This window comes from Lissotriton helveticus, chromosome 8, assembly GCF_964261635.1.
Source record: "Lissotriton helveticus chromosome 8, aLisHel1.1, whole genome shotgun sequence".
Taxonomy (NCBI): domain Eukaryota; kingdom Metazoa; phylum Chordata; class Amphibia; order Caudata; family Salamandridae; genus Lissotriton; species Lissotriton helveticus.
In genome coordinates, this window is record NC_136069.1 from 281,507,405 (window position 1) to 281,529,225 (window position 21,821).

Genomic DNA, 21,821 nt, shown 5'->3' on the forward strand with positions numbered 1-21,821 from the left:
TGAAGGCAAGCTCGACCCAGGTGGTCATCACCCACCTCCAAACTACGGAAAATGTCCTGCACTCTGGGTTCACTATCAACGTTCCGAAATCTCCCCATACTCCCTCTCAGACGCTCCATCTTATCTGAGCTTTACTGGACACGGTTCAGTTCCGGGCTTGTCCTCTCGAACGGTGAGTCCAGGATATTCAGTCTGATACCGAAGTTTCAACGTCTATCTTGGATTTCGGTGAGCTAGACTCTGACATTGGTGCACCTCAGAGCCTCCTACTGGTAACACAAAGCCCATTGGCATATACGGACTCTGCAATGGGAACTGCAAACGACCTGCAGGGGTGACTAATCGCAGTTGGATATATCTTCCCCAACCAGAGCTGACTATAGTGACAGATGCGTCACTCCTGGGCTGGGGCGCCACATGGGAGAGGTGGAGATCAGAGGACTCTCGTCTCCGGCAGAGTCTGGACTCTTTATAAACTTGTTGGACCTTCCGGTGATTTGCTTGGCTTTGAAGGCCTTTCTACCCTCCATCAATCGAAGGCTAGTGCAGGTGTTAACGGACAATACCACTGCTATGTGGTACTACAGCAAGCAGGACAGGGTGGGATCGTGGACCCTTTGTCAAGAGGCACTGCATCTGTGGACATGGCTGGAACACCAGGGCATTTCTCTGGTGGTCTAACGCATGGCAGGCTTTCTGAACGTTAGGTGGACAAAATCAGCGGTTGATGCCTAGCTGATCACAAATGGTGTCTCCATCTGTAGGTGGTGCAAGGCCTCTTCCAAAGGGGAGAGGCTTGGTTAGAACTATTTACCACTGCAGAGAATGCACAATGTCAGCAGTTCTGCATGCTGGAGTTTGCAATGTGGCTCTCGCTTGGAGACGTTTTTGGTCATGAGTGGAACTCCGGCCGCCTGAACGCCTTTTTGCCAATTCCACTCCTGCCTAGAGTTCTCAAGAATATCAGGAATGACAAGGCCCAAAGTCATTCCTGTGACTCTGAACTGGGGACAGACAGTCTGGTATCCTGAGCTGTTGAGCATGAGCATCGGTCCTCTGGTCAAGCTGCTTCTTCGATAGAATCTTCTGTTGCAGCAATTGGCAATTCGGGGTAGACTGTTCTATGTGAGTAGGGTCAAGACTGATGTGCATATGGTTGGATCCAAACTGGAATGTAATTTTGAGCAAAAAAAACTATGGATTTAGGCCCAGGTCTCGGTACTAAGGGTGAGTGTTTGACATTGTTCTGCATTCCGTCCATCGTTTTGTTTGTTTTTTGCATTTGTCACCCTAAGTGGTACGTGTATGCTCAGACGTGGGTCCCATGCCTGCCATGCCACTGGAGTAATGCTAACCTGGCTGATGAGGGGGGATACCCCCGAAACCGGTCCTTGCATGATTGTTTTTGGACCAGGAAGAATTTTCATATGGCTGGGGCTCAACTGAAATGGTGTGGCAAGCAAAAAAACGATGGATTTAGGCCCAGGTCTCTGTACTGGGGATAAGTGTTTGACATTGTTCAACATTCCATCCATTGTTGGTTCTTTTTGCAACAGGGGAGGGTTCTGCACCTAAACCTGCACACTTTCCACATTCATGCATGGGGATTGAGTGACGACAGTTGGCAGCCTTCAACCTTCCTCTCGAAGTCTGAGATGTTATTCTAGCAACCAGGCGCCCCTCCATCAAATTAGTATACGCTTGCCAACTATCCTTATTCAAGTCAACCGTTGTGATAAGATCGCTCAAGGGTTTGCAACACGTTCCCCCCAGGCCATTCATTATGCAGTTTCCCAGAGGGACTTGAAACCTGGTCCTTACTTTCCTGATGTTCGATCCTTTTGAGTTGTTACACAATTGCCCTTCTCAGTTATTAACCATCAAAACCATCTTTCTGGTTCCATTAACTCGACCAGGAGAGGTTAGCAAGTAGCAGGCTCTCTCGGTGCACCCACTTTACACTACTTTTTATCCTAAGAAACTGGTCGTTCGGACATGTGCCTCCTTCCTCCCAAAGGTAGTCACCCCTTTCCATGTAGGCCAGACAGTCATCCTGCCTACCTTTTTTGCCTTGCTTATCCTTCAGAGGAAGAGGAGAGACTCCAACGTTTGGATCCAAAAAGAGTGTTGTCGTTCTTCCTTTACTGCACAAAAGAATTCCGGGTAGACAACCAACTCTTCAATGGGTACGTCAGGGTCAAGAAAGGGAAGGCTGTGCAGAAATTAACCATACCCTGATTGGATGGAGCTCGGCTTAAAGATTTGCCATGTATTGGTCAAAAAGCAACCACATGAGGTCTTGCATGCTCATTCTATCTGAGCATTAGCTTGCAGATTTACAGTCCTAGTCATCTGTCAGGCTGCAACGTGGGCTTCACTGCACACATCCTCAAAGCAGTACTGTCTGGGCAGTTAGGTCTGTTGGGATAGGCATTTTGCCCGTTCGGTCCTACAGGACTTTGTAGTCTATGTTTTGTTTGCAGACCCGCCTCCGGGGAGGCATTGCTTGTGTATGTATTCTAAGGTAAGGACTCCGCAGCTAGACGTCTTTATCAGATGAGCAAATTACTTAAAGAGACTTATCTAGCTGCAGATTCCTTACCGACCCTCCCATCCTTCCCGATCTGTGACCTGAAAAAAATAATGGTGGTTTCCCTTTACAAAGGGCCATACAAACTCACACCAGTGGTCAGGCTTCATCGTGGCTCTGCACTCTGGTGTGAAAGTCACAATAGTAAACTGGCGTCAACGCACTGAGGTGGCACCTAAATAAGTACTGCGTCCGTCACTTCTGCTGCAGAAGACGCAGAGTTGAATGATGCCACCTACCGGCGTGAAGGGGGTACTGCTCGAAAATGTCCGGATCCAGTCTGAAGCCTAGGAATAATTCTGAGATAAGGAGTCTGCGGCTAGATAGAATCTCTACCAGATAAGGTGTTACCGTAGGTAAGTAACTTGTTCATCTGGCTCTCAGATTAATATTTGATGATAACTTTCTCTAGAAAATAGAGAGTGGAAGTTTCAGATTTCTGACCCCTAGCAGTAATGATTGGGTTAGTGTGCCATCCCAAGTCAGAAAAACAACTGACCTACAATCCATGCAAATCCCACTCAACTATGTGTGTTGAATGTGTTTCAGGTATGATGCAATCCCATGAGATTAGACCGAGACAGTTAATGGAACACCAAATCCTCTTTCCTAAATGAATAACATATGCAAGGATCACCAGAAGCTAAATATTCAAAAATATTTATTTTGAAACTAACGACCTAATCTAGTGCACAGAGTTTTTACCCCAATGAAGATAAACATTAAGGTAGCTAGGACGTTTGAGTAACATGAACAGTAAAAAATACTCAAACATTACTGCTATATACTCTGTAGCACTAACACCCTCATTTACTACTTCTAAGCGATGTACTAGCTCCAGTTCATTAGTATAAAAAAATCCTATTCTGAATTTCAAAGATGGTTCACACTCGCCTACCTGATTCCAGAGCAATACGTTCTATTTTCTGGACACAAAGGTAGCTGTGTGGGCTTGTGATAAGTACAGTCAACACCGCTGCCAACCAGACCACTTGTAAAGACCGACTGCTGCATAGCATGTAAGGTGGGTGCGCAACTGTGTCTGTCCTTTTGCTGCCTGGCAAGAAGAAGCTCTTGAATCAAACATTCATCCCCAGTCACAGATTTGAGTTTAATCCATTGTTTGTTTGCTCCCCACACCACACCAGTTTGGAACCCACCATATGTAATACAGACTTTGCTCCCCATGCGAACAGTCCAGCCTGAACTGCCAGGCCAGGTCCTCCCTGGACCGGAAACAAGAATCCTGGGACCGGTTTCGGGGTATCCTCCCTCATCAGCCAGGCTAGCTTGAATCCAGTGGTGCAGTGAGCACGGTACCCACGTCTGGACATACCATTCCCATTTAGGGCAACAAAAGCAAAAAGAACGGATGATGGACATAATGCTTAACACATTAAACATTCACCCCAGTCACAGATCTGGGTTTAATCCATTGTTTTCTTTGTTCACCACGCCACCCCAGTTTGGACCCAACAATAAGGAAATCCGTTTTGACCCTGCTCCCAATTGGAACAATCCACCCCAAACTGCCAAGCCGGGGCTTCCCCAAGATGTTCCCCTTAATAGTGATGATGATGAGGAGATGGAGCAGGCAGCCCACCTGTCTCCTTTATTACTCTGATGAAGGACTATGTCTGGATTTACTGAATGCTAGTGGGCTTGATACATTTGCAGAGGCTGAGTTGGACTCGCCACCAGTGAAAGAAATTACCTCTTTGGCAGTAGCAGCACAAAGTGCAGCAGAAGTGCGGGACTTACAGCTGACTACTGTTGAAACAAAGGCAAATTTATAAAAGATCCTTCAACCAGATCCAGTTTCTTCTTCGCCTCTATTGCAATTCGTGGTGGTGATGGACGGAGCATCTGAACCAATCAAACACTCACACGCAGTCAACAGATCTGGGTTTAATCCATCACCGTTCTTTAGCCCACTCTGTCACCCCAGTTCAGACATATGCAAATCAGTCTGACCCTGTGCCTCATGGGAACAGTCCAGCCCGAACTGCCAAGCCATGCCTTCCCTGGACCGGAAACAAGCTTCCGAGGACCGGTTTCTGGCATTTCAGCCATCTTCAGTCAGGCTTGCTTGAATCCAGTGGTAAGTGAGACCCTTTTGTACCGCTCTATTGCAATTCAACAAGGCTCTCACAGACAGCCTCTTGACCACTTGGGCTAAACCATGCGCTGACCATTCAGTCACTCAAACTGTGGCCTGGCTATATAGACTGCCTCTAGCGATCCTGATTTTCAGATGAAGCATCCTACCTAAAAAAGTCTGGTGACAGCAAGTAAAGTTAATACTAATTATTTTCTGATCAACCCTCTTTAAAGAGAGTTGAAACTTATAGATTTGTTCAGCAAGAGAATTCTCTCCTCGGCTATGGTAACCTTTGGATCCTTAAACAGTGTACCTTCTGGGCCCATATGCTTTATGGGACTTATTGAGCAAGATCTTGCTGACATCCCTGGAAAACCTCAGACCCTCGCTAGCTTAAATGATGGGTAGAACGTGGTGACATATGTCTTGTTGACTGGATTCAAACCTCAGACTATATATATGCAGAACTATTGGCATCAGTATCATGCTTAGAAGGCATGTATGGTTGAAATTAACCAGGTCGTCAGGAGATGTCTAAGCGTTCTTGATGGACATGCTATTTGATGGCTCCAGATTGTTGGGGAAAGAAGTCTGATTTAGCACTCTAATCGTTTCAGAACAGTTGCTTCACAGCACAGTCCTTGGGGATCATGTCTCCCATCAAGTATTTCCAACAAGAGCACAGAAAATGTAGAGGCTATGCCAGAGGGGTAGCTTACAATGATGCCCATCCTTACAACGTATTAAAAGGAGCTATTCCCTACCTTTTATGCCCTACCCTTTTGAGATTCACTCTACAGTCTTGATGCTAGAAGTCAACCACCTGGCCCAGTTTGCTGTCAAGTGGATACCAGTCTTTGGATAGATAAGAGCAGTGCAACTTGCACTGCTTCCTCATACTCAAGAAGGAATAAGGCCTCTGCCAGTTGAAAGCCTTTCTGAGCGAAGACCAATTCCAAATGCTTATCCTATGTGGATTCTTCTCTGGATCTAGGAGAGAGGTTGGTGTCCCTGGACTTTCAAAACAACTATAGTCAAGGCATGTTAGGCTGTAGATACACATGCTTAGATATAATCCTGCCATCAAGTGTTGGGCTTGGAAGTGTGCAAGTTGTTTTTCTTTGAAGAAAGTCTTTCGAGTCACAAGGTAGTGTGACTCCTCTTGCTGGTTAATGTGCATGGTCATCAAGTCCATTGTTCGATTTTCTCCAGTCGTCTGGTTTGGACGTGTGATCCGCTGCTCTGGTTCTACACTGTCGTTGCTTATCTCTCTTAGGCTTTACCGTCAGTATTGTTTCGATCGCCTCTTCGCTCTCTCTTTTCTGTCTGATTATGTCTACTTCGTAGGGACGAGTCGAGTCAGCCGCAGTCCTCATGGGTCTTCGCCCTTCAGGGTGGACCTTACATTTCTGATGTTTCTCCCCCCACCCCCACACCCCCCCCCCCCGACCCCCCTCACCATGTCCACCCGGTGATGGAACAGACACTTCCGCCTCTGTCCTTGATGCCACGCCAAGTACATGCACGCTAATCTCCCATCAGGTATGTAAACTGTGCCTCTCCCCTGAACACAAGAAAGCCTGCTGCGAGGCCTGCAGGTCTTTTCAGTCCAAGAAGACAATGTGTGATTGTTGAGCTCGATGCCTCGAAATGTCTCGCTGCAGCTTCAAAGGAACTCCGGATCTCTTCAGACCCCAGGTCTTTCAAGAGGAGGTACAGGCGCAGATGTCAGCTCCTACTCCGAGGTCAAAATGCAGGATCTCACACCAGGACAAGCCTTGAGTACTGTAGCCCCTCCACCTCAACCCTGACCCCAGGCCACCTCCAACAAGGGTCATCAACCGACAAGAGACAGGCCTAAATCCACTGTTGGGCTACCACTGTCTCATACATGCCCTGCTTCAGCTCGGTGCCGGAAAAACAGCACACGCCACACGCTCCCAAATGTCTCCTTCATCGGAGCCCAGCTGTCCTTTGGAGCCGAAATCCTTGTCGTTGAAACATCTTTCAACGACGGCTCCAAAAACACTTGCTTCGGAACCAAAACCATTGGCACCAAAAACCTCCTCAATCTGGCCGAAAACGTTTGCATTCGGCCAACCAGCCCAATGGTCAGACCCTGTTGAACCTGTGCTTCAGCGTCTGCAGGATAAGTTGACTCCAGGAAAAAATATACATGATTCATCCAGAGACTAGACGCATCACCACAAGATCTCCACACACTGGTGCACAACCATCCAAGAGACACCTGTCCTTTCAAGAGGCTTTGGATACTTCTCCTCTACCAAAGCATAGGAAGAAATCAGACAAGGCCACAAGCCCAGTGCACATTAGCCCATCTTCAACACCTGATGAGCACCATGCACATGCATGCATCACCGGCTTCACCTGCTGCCCCTGCATCATACTCACCAGTGGGTTCCCTCCAGTCTTGCACAGGAGGGTGGGAAGGGGATGGTATGGTTTTTCTGTCCTACAACAGGATGACCACTGGGACACTTAAGATCAGACCCACCTGCTTATATAGACCCTGATCTCTATCCTGCTAAACCATCTTCCCCAGGACAACACCACCCCCTACCATGATGTCATAGGTAGATCTGCTACCTTTTTTTTTGTTTGCGACCCTATCCTCTAATCTACGCTCAACACAATACCTGTCTATGCCAAAAGGCATGTTAACGCACACCACAGATATATTCCACCGCCTCCACCTTAATCCCTAGTCACATTGATTGCAATGACGTAGCCAAATTTTTCAAAAATAAGATTAAGCCAGTATAGAGGGACTCTAATGTGAGTCAAAGCACCAATCTTCCTTCTTCAGGGAATGCCCTGTCAAATACCAGCTATCCGGTTCTCTGCCGTTTCCCCACCTCTTGCTATAAAATGTTGAAACTATTATGGTTCACCAAATCAGGAGCCCCATCAGACCTGTGTCTTTCAAAGGTCTTTCAAGAGATAGCAGGAAGCATAGCAATTCCTCTTACCACATTATTGAACAACACCATTAATGTGGGTAGCTTTCCCACAGCGAGGTAAAATGTGTCCCTTTGCTAAAAAACCTTCACTAAACCCAAATGCAGAAAAGAACTACCGTCCTATTTCACGTCTTCCTGCAACAGCAAAAAACTTAGAGGGCCACTTAAACACCATTCTCTCAAAATGTTTAGATCAAAACGAAATTCTGGATGAAGCTCATTTTGGCTTCAGGGATGCCTATAGTACAGAATCTGCATTTGTAGTGACCACTGAATAGATAAGTGACATCATGGACAATGGAGGTAAGGCTACAGTGGTCCTTTTGGACCTATCTGCAGCCTTCGACACGGTGAGCCACTCGATCACGAAGCAATGCCTAGCAGAGATAGCAATCGGCGGCTCAGGCTGTAGCCTTCTATGCTCATTTTTTATGGTACAGAGCAAATGGTCTCTTTTGGAGAATACACCTCCAAACCTTTTTCCCTACCCTGTGGTGTCCCGCAAGGGTCATCACTGAGCCCCACTATATTCAATATATATGTGGCACCACTTGCAAAACTGACTAAATCTTTTGGTTTCTTGACTATCTCCTATGCTGACAACACGCAAATTGTAGTGTCTATGACCAGCAGCATGGAGGAGGTTGGCTCAAAGTTTTCAACAACTGTATGAAATTTGTCGTTAGTTGGATGAGTATTCACTGTCTTAAGCTAAACTCTGAAAAGACGGAGGCAACAAGTATAGACTTAGTACCTTATGCCAGACTCAACATGCGCCCGTTGCAGCAGCGCTTTGTGCAACAATGAATTCAAGCGGAGGGTCAATAAGAAGATCGATTGTTGGTCAGCCATCAAGCTTGCCACTCTCTGCAGTGGTGGAACTTGTTAACATGATTGCGTTTTCTAGACACACTTTCGCAGAGAACTATAACAGGTGCCTCTCTCATGGGATGAGGAACACATTCCCAAAGTCTAACTGTTCAGGTAACAGTGCTCTTGGAACCCATTACAAGGGTTTACCTGTGGTACAGTTTTGGGAAATAACACAGGCCCTAGAAACCTGATTGACAGGGACCCAGGGCACATCAAGTCAAAGTGCATCAAATGTCAGGCAAAAAGTAGGGGGTAACCATGCAAAAAGCGGCACTTTTCTGCAGTCACTCATTAGGAGACTCATTCTTTCTGTAGTGGAAAGTAGGGCTCCAGTATGTGTTTCCACTGCTATCTCTTCTGCCTCCATTTCAAGTAAATTTGGGGCAGACAGGCCCAAGTGATTTTAATTGCCTTGAACTGGGCAAGAAGAGTTGGTACTTGGAGCTCCTGAGCATTTGGTCCGATCTGGCTATGACTTCAGGGCATCTTCTGTCTTAGCATCACGGTAGGGTCCGGCACCCAAGCCTCTGGAACCTACGCCTTCATGAGTGGAGGATGAGTGGCAGTTAAATGTATTTGATTTGTCAACCAAGGAAGTTGTCATCCTTGCAGCCTGATGCCCACTGACAATTTCCATCTCTGCTAGGCTTTGGGCTAAGTTGGTTTCCTGGTGGATTGTATGTGATTTCTTAGAAAACAGATTTCATTGAATACCATTAACCCCTTCCATGCTGCCGTCGGCTATTGGCCGAGGGCAACGCTACCTCACTGGTGCTGCCGTCTGCCAATGGCCGACGCGGCCCGCCTGTTTTGCGGAAGTGCCGCACTTCCGCAAAAACGGCGGCGCAGTGGAGGGGTTAATGAGAAACTATTTCACCTAAAATGTTTATTGGAAATTTCAGAACAAATAGCATTGACTATTTAATGGAAACCAATTCATACAATGCCTTTTTTCTCAAAATTGGCTTTTGCATGCTTATTCTTTAAGGTCTAAATACTCTTACTTTCAGAAACAGTTTTGTTGGAAAGATTTATTTCAGTACTTAACTTCAAGGGACATTCTTTCAGATTTCTATCTTTTACATTGCCAAACAATTACTTTGTTTGGCAGAAAGCTTTTAATTTGCTGACCCCTCACCACCCCTACACACCATCGATCTCTCACCTACTCACCATCTATCCCTGACCCTCACAACCTCTACATGCTATCATTTCCTGTCCCCTAAAAATCTCTAACACACCAAACTACACCTATCCCTGAACTTTGAAAGCCCTTTCCACCCCTAAACTTCACCCATCCAATAAACAACACTCACTACGCACATCCTTGACCCCTAAACTTCACCCATCCCCTAACCATAAAAAATGTTTCTACCCCTACACTCCACCCATTCCTGAACCCCAAAAAAACCCCTTCTAGGCCTAAACCCCACCCATCTCTGAACCCTAAAACCCCTCAAAACCACTACACTCCACCCATCCCTAAACCCTAACACCTCACCCCCTAAAATCCATTCATCAGCGAAACCTAAAACCCCCTCATCAGAACTAAAATGCACGCATTCCTGCTATCTAAAAAACTTCTCCACCCCTAAACTCCACCCATCCCTGAAATCCATGCTCACTCCTAAACATCACTCATCCCTCAACCCAAAAACCCTCACTAATCCTAAACTCCACCCAAGGTTAATGTAATTTGGGATATTTTTTTTTTAAATTACCATTACTTTAAAATGTTTCCTTACATTTTTTATTTATTCGTATATCCTTAAAATTGTCTTTCCTTAGTATTGGTTTTCCATGATTTAGTTTCCTCCAATGTGATTTCTCAGTTTTCATTTTTCCATACATTAGCCTGGTGTGGTGATAGTCCTATTGATGCTCTGCAGGTTAAACTTTCAGATGTTATTGTTTTTTCTATCATTGGCCTTATCTGTCTGCTTTTTCAGCTTTTCTACTTTTGCCCAATCAAACTGCTCTATTTAAATCACTTATTTTCATGCTGTTTATTCAAGATGTCGGAGTCTTCGGTTCCATTAAAACAGTTCATTATGCCATAGTGGGACTTAAACTTATCGCTAATATTTCCTTTGTGCCTGCCTTTCAAACCGATGCTCGCTAAGACTCCTGGCGCTGAAAACTGTTTCTTGAACTGCCATTACCTCCGTGCACTGCAGGCGCTCTCAGTGCAATCGCCATACACCATGATCTTTTCAGACAATTTGGTAGTGAGGATCAGGGCTGTCTTTTATCTAAAGTGGTGACATATTTTCCCCTTAGGCAATCTATCACTCTGCCATAGTTTTTTTCTCCACCTCACCCTTCAAGAGAGGTGATTCCATCAGCTCAACTCTAAAAGGATTGGAGCTTCCACACTGACCACACAAAAGCAGCTGTGTGGATGATAAGCTTTCTGGAGTATTCTATAGAGCAAAGAAGGGAAATTTGGTGCAACAGATGACTGTGGATAGCTTCCTGCTTTAAGATCTACTACGCACAGACCACAAAGCAACCCCCTCAAGGTTTGCGGGCTCATTCCACCAATGCCAAAGCCACTGTGAAGGATTTTGCGAGTGATTGGATGTTCTACACATATGCTAGGCAGCAACTTGGGCATTCGTGCACATGTTCTGGAAGCACTACTGTCTTGACAATCTTGTCTGATGGGAATGCCACTTTGGTTGCTTAGTCCTGCAATTTTTCTGCTCTGAGTCCGCTACCCAGACCATCCACATTTGGAAGGCACAGCTGTGTTATGTATTCTAAAAGTGAATAACCTGTGGGTTAGAAGTAACTATCACAAGAATAAGTTACTTACCTTCAATAATGCTTTTTCTGGTGGATATCCTCTCTGACCACAGATTCCTCACTCCTTCCTGTTCTGTGGAGTGGACTCCTGAATTTCACAAGCCCCAAAGTTAGATTTTGGCGTACTGTCATCTACAATTTTTCCAAAGTGCTCCTTGCCTCGTGGCTCAGAAGTAGAACAGTTTAATGTTGGTGCGCAGGGATGATTTTATATGCATTTCTGTTCTGTCACTTCCGGGGCTGTATGGCGTCAACGTGGAACCAAACGGCACTTCTTGTTGGCACGTGGGAACATTGTTGAAGAATTCTCTGTATCCCGCATGTGGATCTTGTAAAAGTGAGGAATCTGTGGTTTGAAACAATATCCAGCATAAAGTGTCTTACTGAAAGTAAGTCATATGATAGTGTGGAGTAGACTTTGTGTGACTGTTGTGTGTCTGTTGCTTTACTAGGTACATTATTCTTAATTTTTAATGTTAGATTTAAATCTTGAAAGATTAACAAACAAGACAACCATTTTGTTTTGCTTTTATTAGCAAAATGAAAGCATTAGAAATGTTTCTTCTTTCAGAGGCAATGTTAAATCACTGCGTTGGATCAGTCAAACAAGGTGGCTGATTATACTTAACATTGGGTGTGACTGGGTTGGCAATCTTTCACTCTGGCACCAGCCTTGGTAGTACTAATTTAAAAAGTCACATCGACAATCTTTTTGTGTCTTTCTCCAAATTATATGGTTTTCATATCAATGTTTTTCTTCACATTTTTTAGGCATACAAAGCTGTTGTGAATGATGCTACAATATTTAAACTTGAGCTACCATTAAAGCAAAAAGGGTAAGGAATATGGAATATGGAAATTATACTATTTCTTTGTATTAACATGTTATAATGCTGCTTAAGTTTCACTGTTGTAGCCATATGTTTCAACCATTTTTAAAATTGTGCAGTTAGAATCGATACAAGCCTCACAGTTTCACCATTTTAAGAGTGCTTAGACATTACTTTGGTTCCAAAAACAGAGTCCACCTGAAATCACCGTGCATCATGTGCAACGTCTTATATATTGGATAAATCCTGAATCAAAGAGAAATTTCAGGAACCTCTACCTCTGTGGACTGTACAGTCCAGTTCGTAGTTGCTTCATAAGGTCCGCAAGATAAACTGATCTGTGGTTTTGTCCTTTTGCTTAACTATGTTCTGAGTAGACAGTCCTCTGCTGTGTAGGAAAGACCTCAAGACATTATTGTTCTGCTACTTTGTTTTTCTGGTTACTTTCCCAATTCTCACTCCTCATACCATTTCTTCAACCCCATTCCACCCCTGCATCATGCCAGTTTTGAGTAAGTGTTGCTCTTAATTCCATGATGCTCTTAGGACTGTCCATGTGCTTTATACATGATTACTTAATTTATTTTACTGTTGTTCAGTTTATTTGCCAGTTAAACATTGTTGCTGTATGTAACATTTTGGAAGTAAATATTTTTACATCTCTTGATGGGTGAATTCAGTTGTATCTATTATGAGTACATTGGAAGATTTATCTTCACGCTTTTGCTGTGTAATTTCAACTTTAAACATTTGATTTACAGGGATTATGATTTAATAATCCTGACATTTATTTTCCTAATTAAAATTCTCATCTGCAAAAATGTTTATTGCTATCTGTGTTGTACGATAAAATACTTCTACAACCATGTAGTTCTGACACACACCAATGCACGGAGAACAAGGTGGATGAGGTGAGGTCAATTTCATAGATCGAATAATAATTTCTTACCAGTAATGGGATGATAGTAGCATCGTATTCTCAAAGATCAATTACTGTCTTGTTTGTAAGATGGTACATTTAAATTGATTCCTAATTTGTAATCTTATAACATCCTTGTTGCCTCACATCTGTAAGAAAGCTACAGCGTTGGGCCCCGTTGGTGTTACCATTCTTAAGTTTAAGCAACTGCTACAATTTTGGTGCAGAAGTTTGTTTCAAATGTACTTAGTGAGTTTTCATTTACAAAGGTTATCACAGTCACAATCTAAGAGAAATGAAGTAACTATGTTTGCAAAAAGTAGACAAGGAAACCCTAAATCTTGCTGACTTCTTTCTTATAGATACTGTTGTGAAAATGGTGTGTACGTTCTTATTTAACACACTTTTATTTCATGAAAGCTTGTGAGGTTCACTTTTGAGAAATACTAATTTCCTTAAGAAGAAGGGTTTGAACATTATGAAAATTTGCAAAATGAGACCGGTAGTGAATAGGTGTTTTAGGAAACAAGTAGCCACAAAGTTGCATTGCCTGTATTTTTTAACCTATTGGGCGTGGAATTTGGCTTGCTTTTGCTTCTCAATGCAGTCTTTCACTGCAGATCTTACTTACTGTGGTGGTTTTAAGTTTTGAGGCTTTCATAAAGTACACACACTAATTACTTGGCCCTTACCCGCCTATTATTATAGTTTTCTGCTCTGTTACAAAGCCTAGAAGTACATTTATATATTACCATTATTGAAAAAATCGCAAACCTATCAATTTCAGATTGGCTTTTGTTTTAATGTTGGTGAATCATTTACCACTGCCCTTTGAAACACCATACTCTTTTAGAACACTTCAGAGAGGAATCACAACAAAGTAAAAGACGTGTATGTTGCAAGACTGAAATTGTTAATTTTACTATTTAATCTAAAGGATATTTTTTACATTGTTGACTTTTGTTTCAAATGTATTATCTGTAGGTAAATTAGAAATTGAACTAGCTATTTTAAGTGTTTACTATACTGACATATGATTTTTAGGTGCACTTTGAGAACACAACCGTAAAAAGGCCTATTGCTAGCAGTATACAGAGTGGGATCCACCTATTACAACCATTGTATTGTTTCTATCAGCCTCCTCATTCAGTCATTGAATTTGGACTTTCTTGGTGAAATCTTGTCTCAGCCTGTTAGTGTATTCCTCTTTCACATAAGGATATTGGCTGTATCCTGTTCTATATACTGCGGCTCAAGCTCTCCTGTGTCTTGCTCTAATGTGCTAACACTGCCCATGTTGGGAAATTTAACCCAGACCTATTGGCCTTGCTAATGCTTGTTGTATGAAAACAGTTCACTAATGACATTTGTTGGTATGGAAAGGTCCTGTGGATGTGTACTCATGCCCTGAGATCCCAACTGTACTGTTGTCTTACTCCCCAATGCTGATTTTTAGGTCTAGCTTGGGCAGCACATGCTCTGCTCTGCGAGGTATGCTGTATTCAGGTAGAGCCTTGAAGCTCCGCCCACTCCGTCCATATTTTTCATTGGCTTGTGTCATTGTCAACTGTAAATGGTGGCTCTTCATTTGTCAATAGGCTTAGTAGTCCCTCCTCAGTACCGCCTTGTCTCCTTTAGTAACCTCCAATGGCGACACCCCTTGTTACGTTTGTTGTTACTTGGTAGTTTTTAATTGCAGCCTCCTAGCACTATTTTCTCAAATAGCTTTGTCCTGCTTGCTGTTGCAGGCAGGACACCCTCTCTCCTAACGGTTTAAAAAATGTTTTATGGCATGAACGCATTTGCAATGCAATAGGTCTCGCGTTTGCATGAGCTTAAGCTGTTGGCATTGTATAAGACAGTGCCTTTTATTTATCTGTTTTAAAAACAACATATGAATATAAGGCATTGTCATTTACAGTGCCAATAGCTCAATCTCTCGTAAATGCTGGACCTATTACATTGCAATTGCTTGATTTTGTTTTGTCATAATCATTACAGACTAATGGGGAGATTAAATATAATACAGACCCAGGATGAGGGGTATGTGTCGATGGCCGTCAGAATCCTGACAGGTTAGGAGCGCTTTCCCTGTGACTCAACTGCAGTTGAAAGATCTCCATGGGTGATTGTTATCCTCTTTTGAAGGCTGTTAGACTTGTTCCTTTTTTCCCACTTAACGGATACATTCGCAGTTGATTGTATTGGGTTTTTGGATTCCCACACTGGCATCCTGATTGATTTGGATTGACTATTTGACTTCTACACTGCGGATTTCCATGTGGACAACCCAGTGTCGGGAGCTGTGACCTGGTCCGCCACTACTGGACACCAGATATTGGTTGCCTCTTACACTGCTCCCTATCCTGAAGAAGACCTGCAATCGGAGGTTGTAAGTCACCCTCTACGCATTAAGCTGTGTCGAAACGTGGACTCATACCCTTCATCCTGGACCTGTACTACATTATATCTCCCTGTCCCATCACCAGATGAGGCATTTCTGTGCTCACTAAAAAAATGGATAAAAAATGACGACCAAAAATTGCTTTGTAGCCAGGCCGAACCACACTGGTGTACGTTCCATTAAAAGCCAGTGCTGATTGTAAAAAAAATAAAAATAAAAAAAATTGTTGAAACTACTTTCTCTAAATTGCCTCTTAATTTGATGGCTTTTTTCCTCATTACTCCACACATGAGCACCTTTTCTTTGCACCCTTTCTTTTGAGACACTTTTGATTTGGATGTCTTGTTATTTATGGTAATGGCTTTAACTCTTTGTTAACAAGAGAGTATATAAATCTGAGTTCTCTACTTAGCACAATGTGGTTGTATCATCGATTTTCCTGGTGCGTACCTAAGAGTATTTATTTTTCTTATGTATTAATTCCCTTGTGCTGAACATTTAAGCAACCCAGCATATTGAATTAGAGAAGTTTAGTATATATTTTTTCCTTGGCGTGTCTGGGAAAAACGTTTAAGACCACTTGTTCTTAATTTGTTTTGTAATAGGCGAACCCGAATCGTGCATGTGCACTATGACTTAGGCCTGTCTCATGGATTGCGGTCTTGTTGGACAGGGAGGGGCACCTAAAGCACTACCCTCATATTGGTGGAAAGCTACCATCATCATCAAATGGTATTTAGCACAAGCGTGCTGGTGGCAACATACTGTGTAGTGTTCATTGGTAGGGAACAGGTGCTTTTTCCCTGTGTCACTGGAGTGAGGCCTACAGGCTCACTCACCTTTTTACAAGTTGTGCTTCCGTGTGCTTAACTCATCATTGGCCTACATCAGAAAGATGTGAAGTGCTGCGCAACGCGGGATTAGCAATTCTGCTCTGTATTGTATGTATGTGTGCCTGAGAAGGGTAGATTACATGAATACAGCAATACTGTGTTGAACATGTGGGATTAGTGCATGTGCTCAGTGTACGTATGCCTGTGAGGAATACATGAAATGAAAGATGTATTGCTGTGCAGTGCCTGTGCAATGAAAGCATGTGCATGGTGTGTTTGTGCTTGCTTGACGTATAATACATTAAGGGTGAAGTGATGTGCAGTGCGCACATAGTGAGTGTGTGGGCTGGCAGAGTGTGTGTTTGCAAATAGCACATCCTGGTACAGTAACAAAAACCTTCAGTGTGCGCAGACTGAATGTGTGCACTAAATGAATGTGTATTTGTAATGATACAATGCATGGAGGTAACCGTGCTGGACAGTAAGTGTGTCTGCATTGGTACATTACATGGGGAACCTAGGCTCTGTTTTGGGAAGGCCAGGCCTGCTTGGTGAACACATGAGGAGTAGAGGAATCCCCCAGACATAACTTGTGTATTGCTGCATTCCCATGAGCTGGGTGAGCCACACTGAAGGAAGGGATGAAGCACCCTCCCTTTACACTTCAAAGGTTTCATTTTGAATCAGTGACAGATCACAAGGAAGGGGCCTGGACAAATCTGAGGAAATCAGATGGGGTGGATACGGGAATCATACGGAGTAGGATGGGAGCCTGGGATTACCTTTTTGATACACATATGACTGTGGCTGACATTCAGGTGTGAACTCTTTTCATGAGGAAGGAAGAAAAAGAGAAGTGGATAATTCAAAAGAAGTAGAACCCCAACATTAAACTTCAAAGACTCCGACCCTAAATCGTATTTTGCTCTCTGGAAATGGACTATCAGAATGGGAGGTTGAGATCCCAAACTTCTTCATCTACCAAGCAGCCAGGCTGGCTGCGTGAGAATGGGAACCTCTACAAGGCTTCTGCCTGTGACCAGGATTAGGGGCCAAGGCCTGCTAGCCTCCCTTCTGGATGAGGGGACATCACCCAGAAAAAACCAATATCAACTACCCCGTTGCCTGGAGCATCAGCACCTTCCTGCTTGCCAAGACCATTGTGCCCTGGAAGGAAGAGGAGAGCGTTAAAGAGAGTGAGGCCCTTACCGAGAAGACTCCTTGAGCGTGGAGTGAGGAGAACAGCTGTGCAATAATCTTGTCATTGCCCTTATGCATGCATTGTCTGGCAAACTCCGTAAGCCAGGAGAGGACCACTGTGATCTAAGCTATGTGAAGAGTGCTATGCAGGAAGCGCTAGCCCGTATGCTAAAGGGGACTACCGTTTTGCTTATTTGGGCGAGGAGTGTGAGACTTGTGTCCGCTAAGATCGGCGACCCTGTGTACCAGGAGGGTCTGCCGTAGAGAGATTGCACCGGAAAAGCCTGCGACCCGATTGTGAGTAACATTTCAACCCCGTATGTCAGGAGGGGTTGCTGGTACCACTGTGGCCAAGTGTTTGGATCATGGCCAGGATGAGAGGATTACTTCTGTGTCTGACTGGTCAAGTCCGCAAACTGCACCTGGCTGATTTCCCAATGATCGCAAGGATCCGCCAAAGATGTTGCACCCTCACTGGATCTCCATGGGGAGCCAGAGACTTCCCTTGTGTTTGCCGAATGGGAGCAGTTCCGATGGTTGGACCAGCTGGCAATGCTGCTAGGATAAGAGAGCCTGGCGAGTGCTGTCACATTAATTGTGTGCAGCCTTCTTTCACCAAAGAAGATCTGGACTCGGCAGCACCCACAGAGAGGGCACTTGCTTCATTGCTGAACACTTCATACCGCTGGAGTGGGTAAAACTGGAACTGGGCATATGGGACCCCCGGGGACTTGCTGATAACGGTGCTGCTACACTATAGACACTTTTGACTAATAACTAAGAAATCAAAGGGGAACTCTTGAGTGCATTCCCTGGATGCGACCATCAGTTAATGGGTAAAACCCCAAACGCATTACAACGATGGAACCGACCACATTTTGTCCTCCTCGTCGGCCTCTTGGATGTCTTCCCAGTGGAGGGACTCAAAAGTGACATTGAAGTCGCTGCCCACAATTAAGGGGTGGACAGCTTGCTTTGCGTCCATTATCCCATCTAGAGCTTGTAGGGTTAGTGATCTCCCTCCTCGGGGGCTCCTTGCATAAACATTGAAGATATCTATGCTCTTTCTCGTTGTGCCTTTTAACCTAACCCCAAGAATATCTGGGTTATTGATAGGAAGCTCCTTAGTGTCACAATTTAGTGTGATGTTAATCAAAATGAGCAACCCTCCTGAGGAACGACCATGCGTGGAAGGAATTGCTGGTTTATGGAATGTCGTAAACCCTGGAATAAAAATAGGGGCCAGGCTCCAGGTTTCTGCAAAATGCAAATCTCATGCCGATTAATAAGCTCTAGCCAATGGGGAAGACCTAGTTTTCCCATTATGCCCGCCACATTCCACAAGGGTATTTTGAGCTTCTTGGGTCTGTGGGCTGAGGGGGATTATGGAAGAGTGATGGAACAGAGGTTTCAGCCACATGGATAGTCGGATTGGTACTTATAATTTTGCCTCCGACCTCTGGGTCATCTCCCGTTTGCAAGGCGGTTTTTGCATGTGGAACGGTGTAAAAACTAAGGTCATTGGCTCAATTCCTAGAAGTAGGCCCTCTTGGCATGTATGCGTCATAATAAGGGTAGGGTCGGGATCAGTGTTAAATGAGTGCACATACTCCTGTGTAGACTCTGAGGATAGTCAGTCGTTCTGGGATAGGGACGAGAGTGTCATAGCAGTCTTGGATGTTGCGTAATACTAGAGATGTTCAACTTCAAATGAATGTTTGTGATAAATGGGGGGCAACTTCTAGGGCAACTAGATTGTGCACTAGGCTCTCACTTGTGAGAGTAGGTTCTACTGTGTCGACAGTGCTGTTGCTCAGGACGCATCTTTTTGCCCTCAAGATGTATTCCCTTATCACAGATCTACATCCCCCTTATATGCCTGATCCAGTGTATGGCTTTGTTCTTTACAACCTCACCATTCTCGTGTTTGATATTACGGTCAGTCTTGGGTACATTGACATTAGAGATAGTACACCGAGGAACATTATGAGGGATTGGGGGAGCCTAAGGTGTGGAAACACCTCGCTATGGCCTGTGCTTTGGCAAGGTAGTTCTTGCTCTGTGGCCATCATAGGCCCTATAGTTCCCCTAGTTTTCCCCCTGGGGCCCTCTTAATGCTTGTTGTACATGGGTGGTGTGTGCAAAAGACCCTGTCTCGATAACCTAAAGGACCAATCAATGGTGCAAGGTTAGTGTTCAGGACGTTACGTGCCGATTGGGTGCTGCGAGGGGGGAGATGATTTCAATTTTAATTTGTAGCAGGGGTTGGACACATACTTGATAATGTCTCAAGACTGCTTAGTTCTTCTATTCTGCACTACAGTTTGGAAATAAGGGCCGTCAGTCAATCAATCATTGCATTTATAAAGCGCGCTACATACCCGTGAGGGTCTCAAGGCGCATGGGGGGGCTGCTACTGATCGAAGAGCCAGGTCTTGAGAAGTCTTCTGTAGGCCAGCAGGTCCTGGGTCGGTCGTAGGCTGGTAGGGAGGACGTTCCAGGTCTTTGCGGCAAGGTAGGAGAAGGATCTGCCACCGGCGGTGGTTTTCCAGATACGAGGAACTGTGGCGAGGGCGAGGTTGGCCGAGCGGAGGCTGCGGGTGAGAGTGTGGAAGCTGAGTCGGTCGTTGAGGTATGTGGGTCCAGTGTTGTGTAGTGCTTTGTGTGCGTGGATGAGGAGTTTGAAGGTGATCCTCTTGTTGACGGGGAGCCAGTGTAGGCCTCTCAGGTGGGGTGTGATGTGGCTGCGTCGGGGGACGTCGAGGATCAGACGTGCCGAGGCATTCTGGATTCGTTGTAGTCGACTCAGGAGCTTGGTTGTTGTTCCTGAGTAGAGGGCGTTCCCGTAGTCAAGTCTGCTGGTGATGAGGGCCTGGGTGACGGTTTTTCTCGTGTCGGGAGGGATCCATATGAAGATTCTGCGTAGCATTCGGAGGGTGTTGAAGCAGGACGCGGAGACGGCGTTGATTTGCTTGGTCATGAAGAGAGCGGAGTTGAGGATGAACCCCATGTTGCGTGCGTGGTCGGTGGGTTCCGGGGCTGTGCCTAGCGGTGTGGGCCACCAGGAGTCGTCCCAGGCTGATGGGGAGGGTCCGAGGATGAGGACCTCCGTCTTGTCTGAGTTCAGCTTCAGTCTGCTGTCCTTCATCCAGTCGGCGACGGCCTTCATTCCTCTGTGGAGGTTGGCTTTGGCGGTGTGGGGGTCTTCGGTGAGGGATATGATCAGCTGGGTGTCGTCGGCGTAGGAGATGATGTTGAAGTTATGTTGTCGTGCGACGTGGGCGAGCGGTGCATGTAGATATTGAACAGCGTCGGGCTGAGGGAGGATCCCTGTGGGATGCCGCAGATGATCTCGGTGGTTTTTGTGCGGAAGGGTGGGAGGCGGACGCTCTGGGTTCGGGCGGATAGGAAGGAGTTGGTCCAGGCCAGGGCCTTCTCTTGGAATCCGGCGTTGTGGAGGCGTGCTGATAGGGTGCGGTGGCAGACCGTGTCGAAGGCTGCTGATAGGTCCAGGAGGATGAGGGCGGCTGTTTCTCCTTTGTCCATCAGGATCCTGATGTCGTCGGTGGCGGCGATGAGGGCGGTCTCGGTGCTGTGGTTGCTGCGGAAGCCGGATTGGGATGGGTCCAGGGCCCCTATTGCTTCTTTTAGGCCTGAAATATCCCTCTGGAGATCTAGATTAGTGGGTTGTCTCAATACCCTCTGCCCTATTGCCATCAGAATGGGGAGACGTATCTATCCTACTAGTTGCTATGGACAAAACTTCACACCCTCTTTGTAAATGGGTGTGTCAGATGTTACTGATTGGTCTGCGAGAAGTGCAAACCTATTGCTCAGTGGGAGATCTGCTGGTGTCACATGTTGGGTCTCACTGAATTTATTAGATAGACTAATGGGGGGCTCTTAGGTAATTTCAGTGGCTTTGAATTACTGTTTCCTGTTAGCTGCCTTTTTAAATAAGCTTGGTATGCTCCCAGAGCCTACGTTAATGGGCGCAGCGGTTGTGCGTGTATAAGGGGTATTGGAGGTAGGAGCAGGTGTGTTAGCAGATAGTGCAAGTGTTGTAAGCAGGCCCTCGCAATTAGACAATATATTATCGATTCGATCCAGCACTCTTCCTACAATCCCCATCCCTCCCTGTCGCAGGACTTGGGTTCCGAGTACTTTTCTTTGTTTTTGTCCTCTGGGCGCCTCCCACCCCTGCCTCAATCACTTTCCTTTTTCCCATGTTTACAAAAGTGTAATGCGGGAATGGGACAGTTGAAAATTGACTAACAATAAG

At 45.2% G+C, this 21,821-nt stretch overlaps 1 protein-coding gene across 1 annotated transcript in view; it reads left to right on the forward strand.

Moving 5' to 3' along the window:
- Positions 1-21,821, forward strand: part of CUL5 (cullin 5) — a 778,902-nt gene that overhangs the window by 451,614 nt on the left and 305,467 nt on the right. The window contains exon 11 of the mRNA XM_078657044.1: positions 12,125-12,189. Coding sequence (XP_078513170.1) covers positions 12,125-12,189 — 65 coding nt within the window. The remainder of the gene's footprint in view (positions 1-12,124; positions 12,190-21,821) is intronic.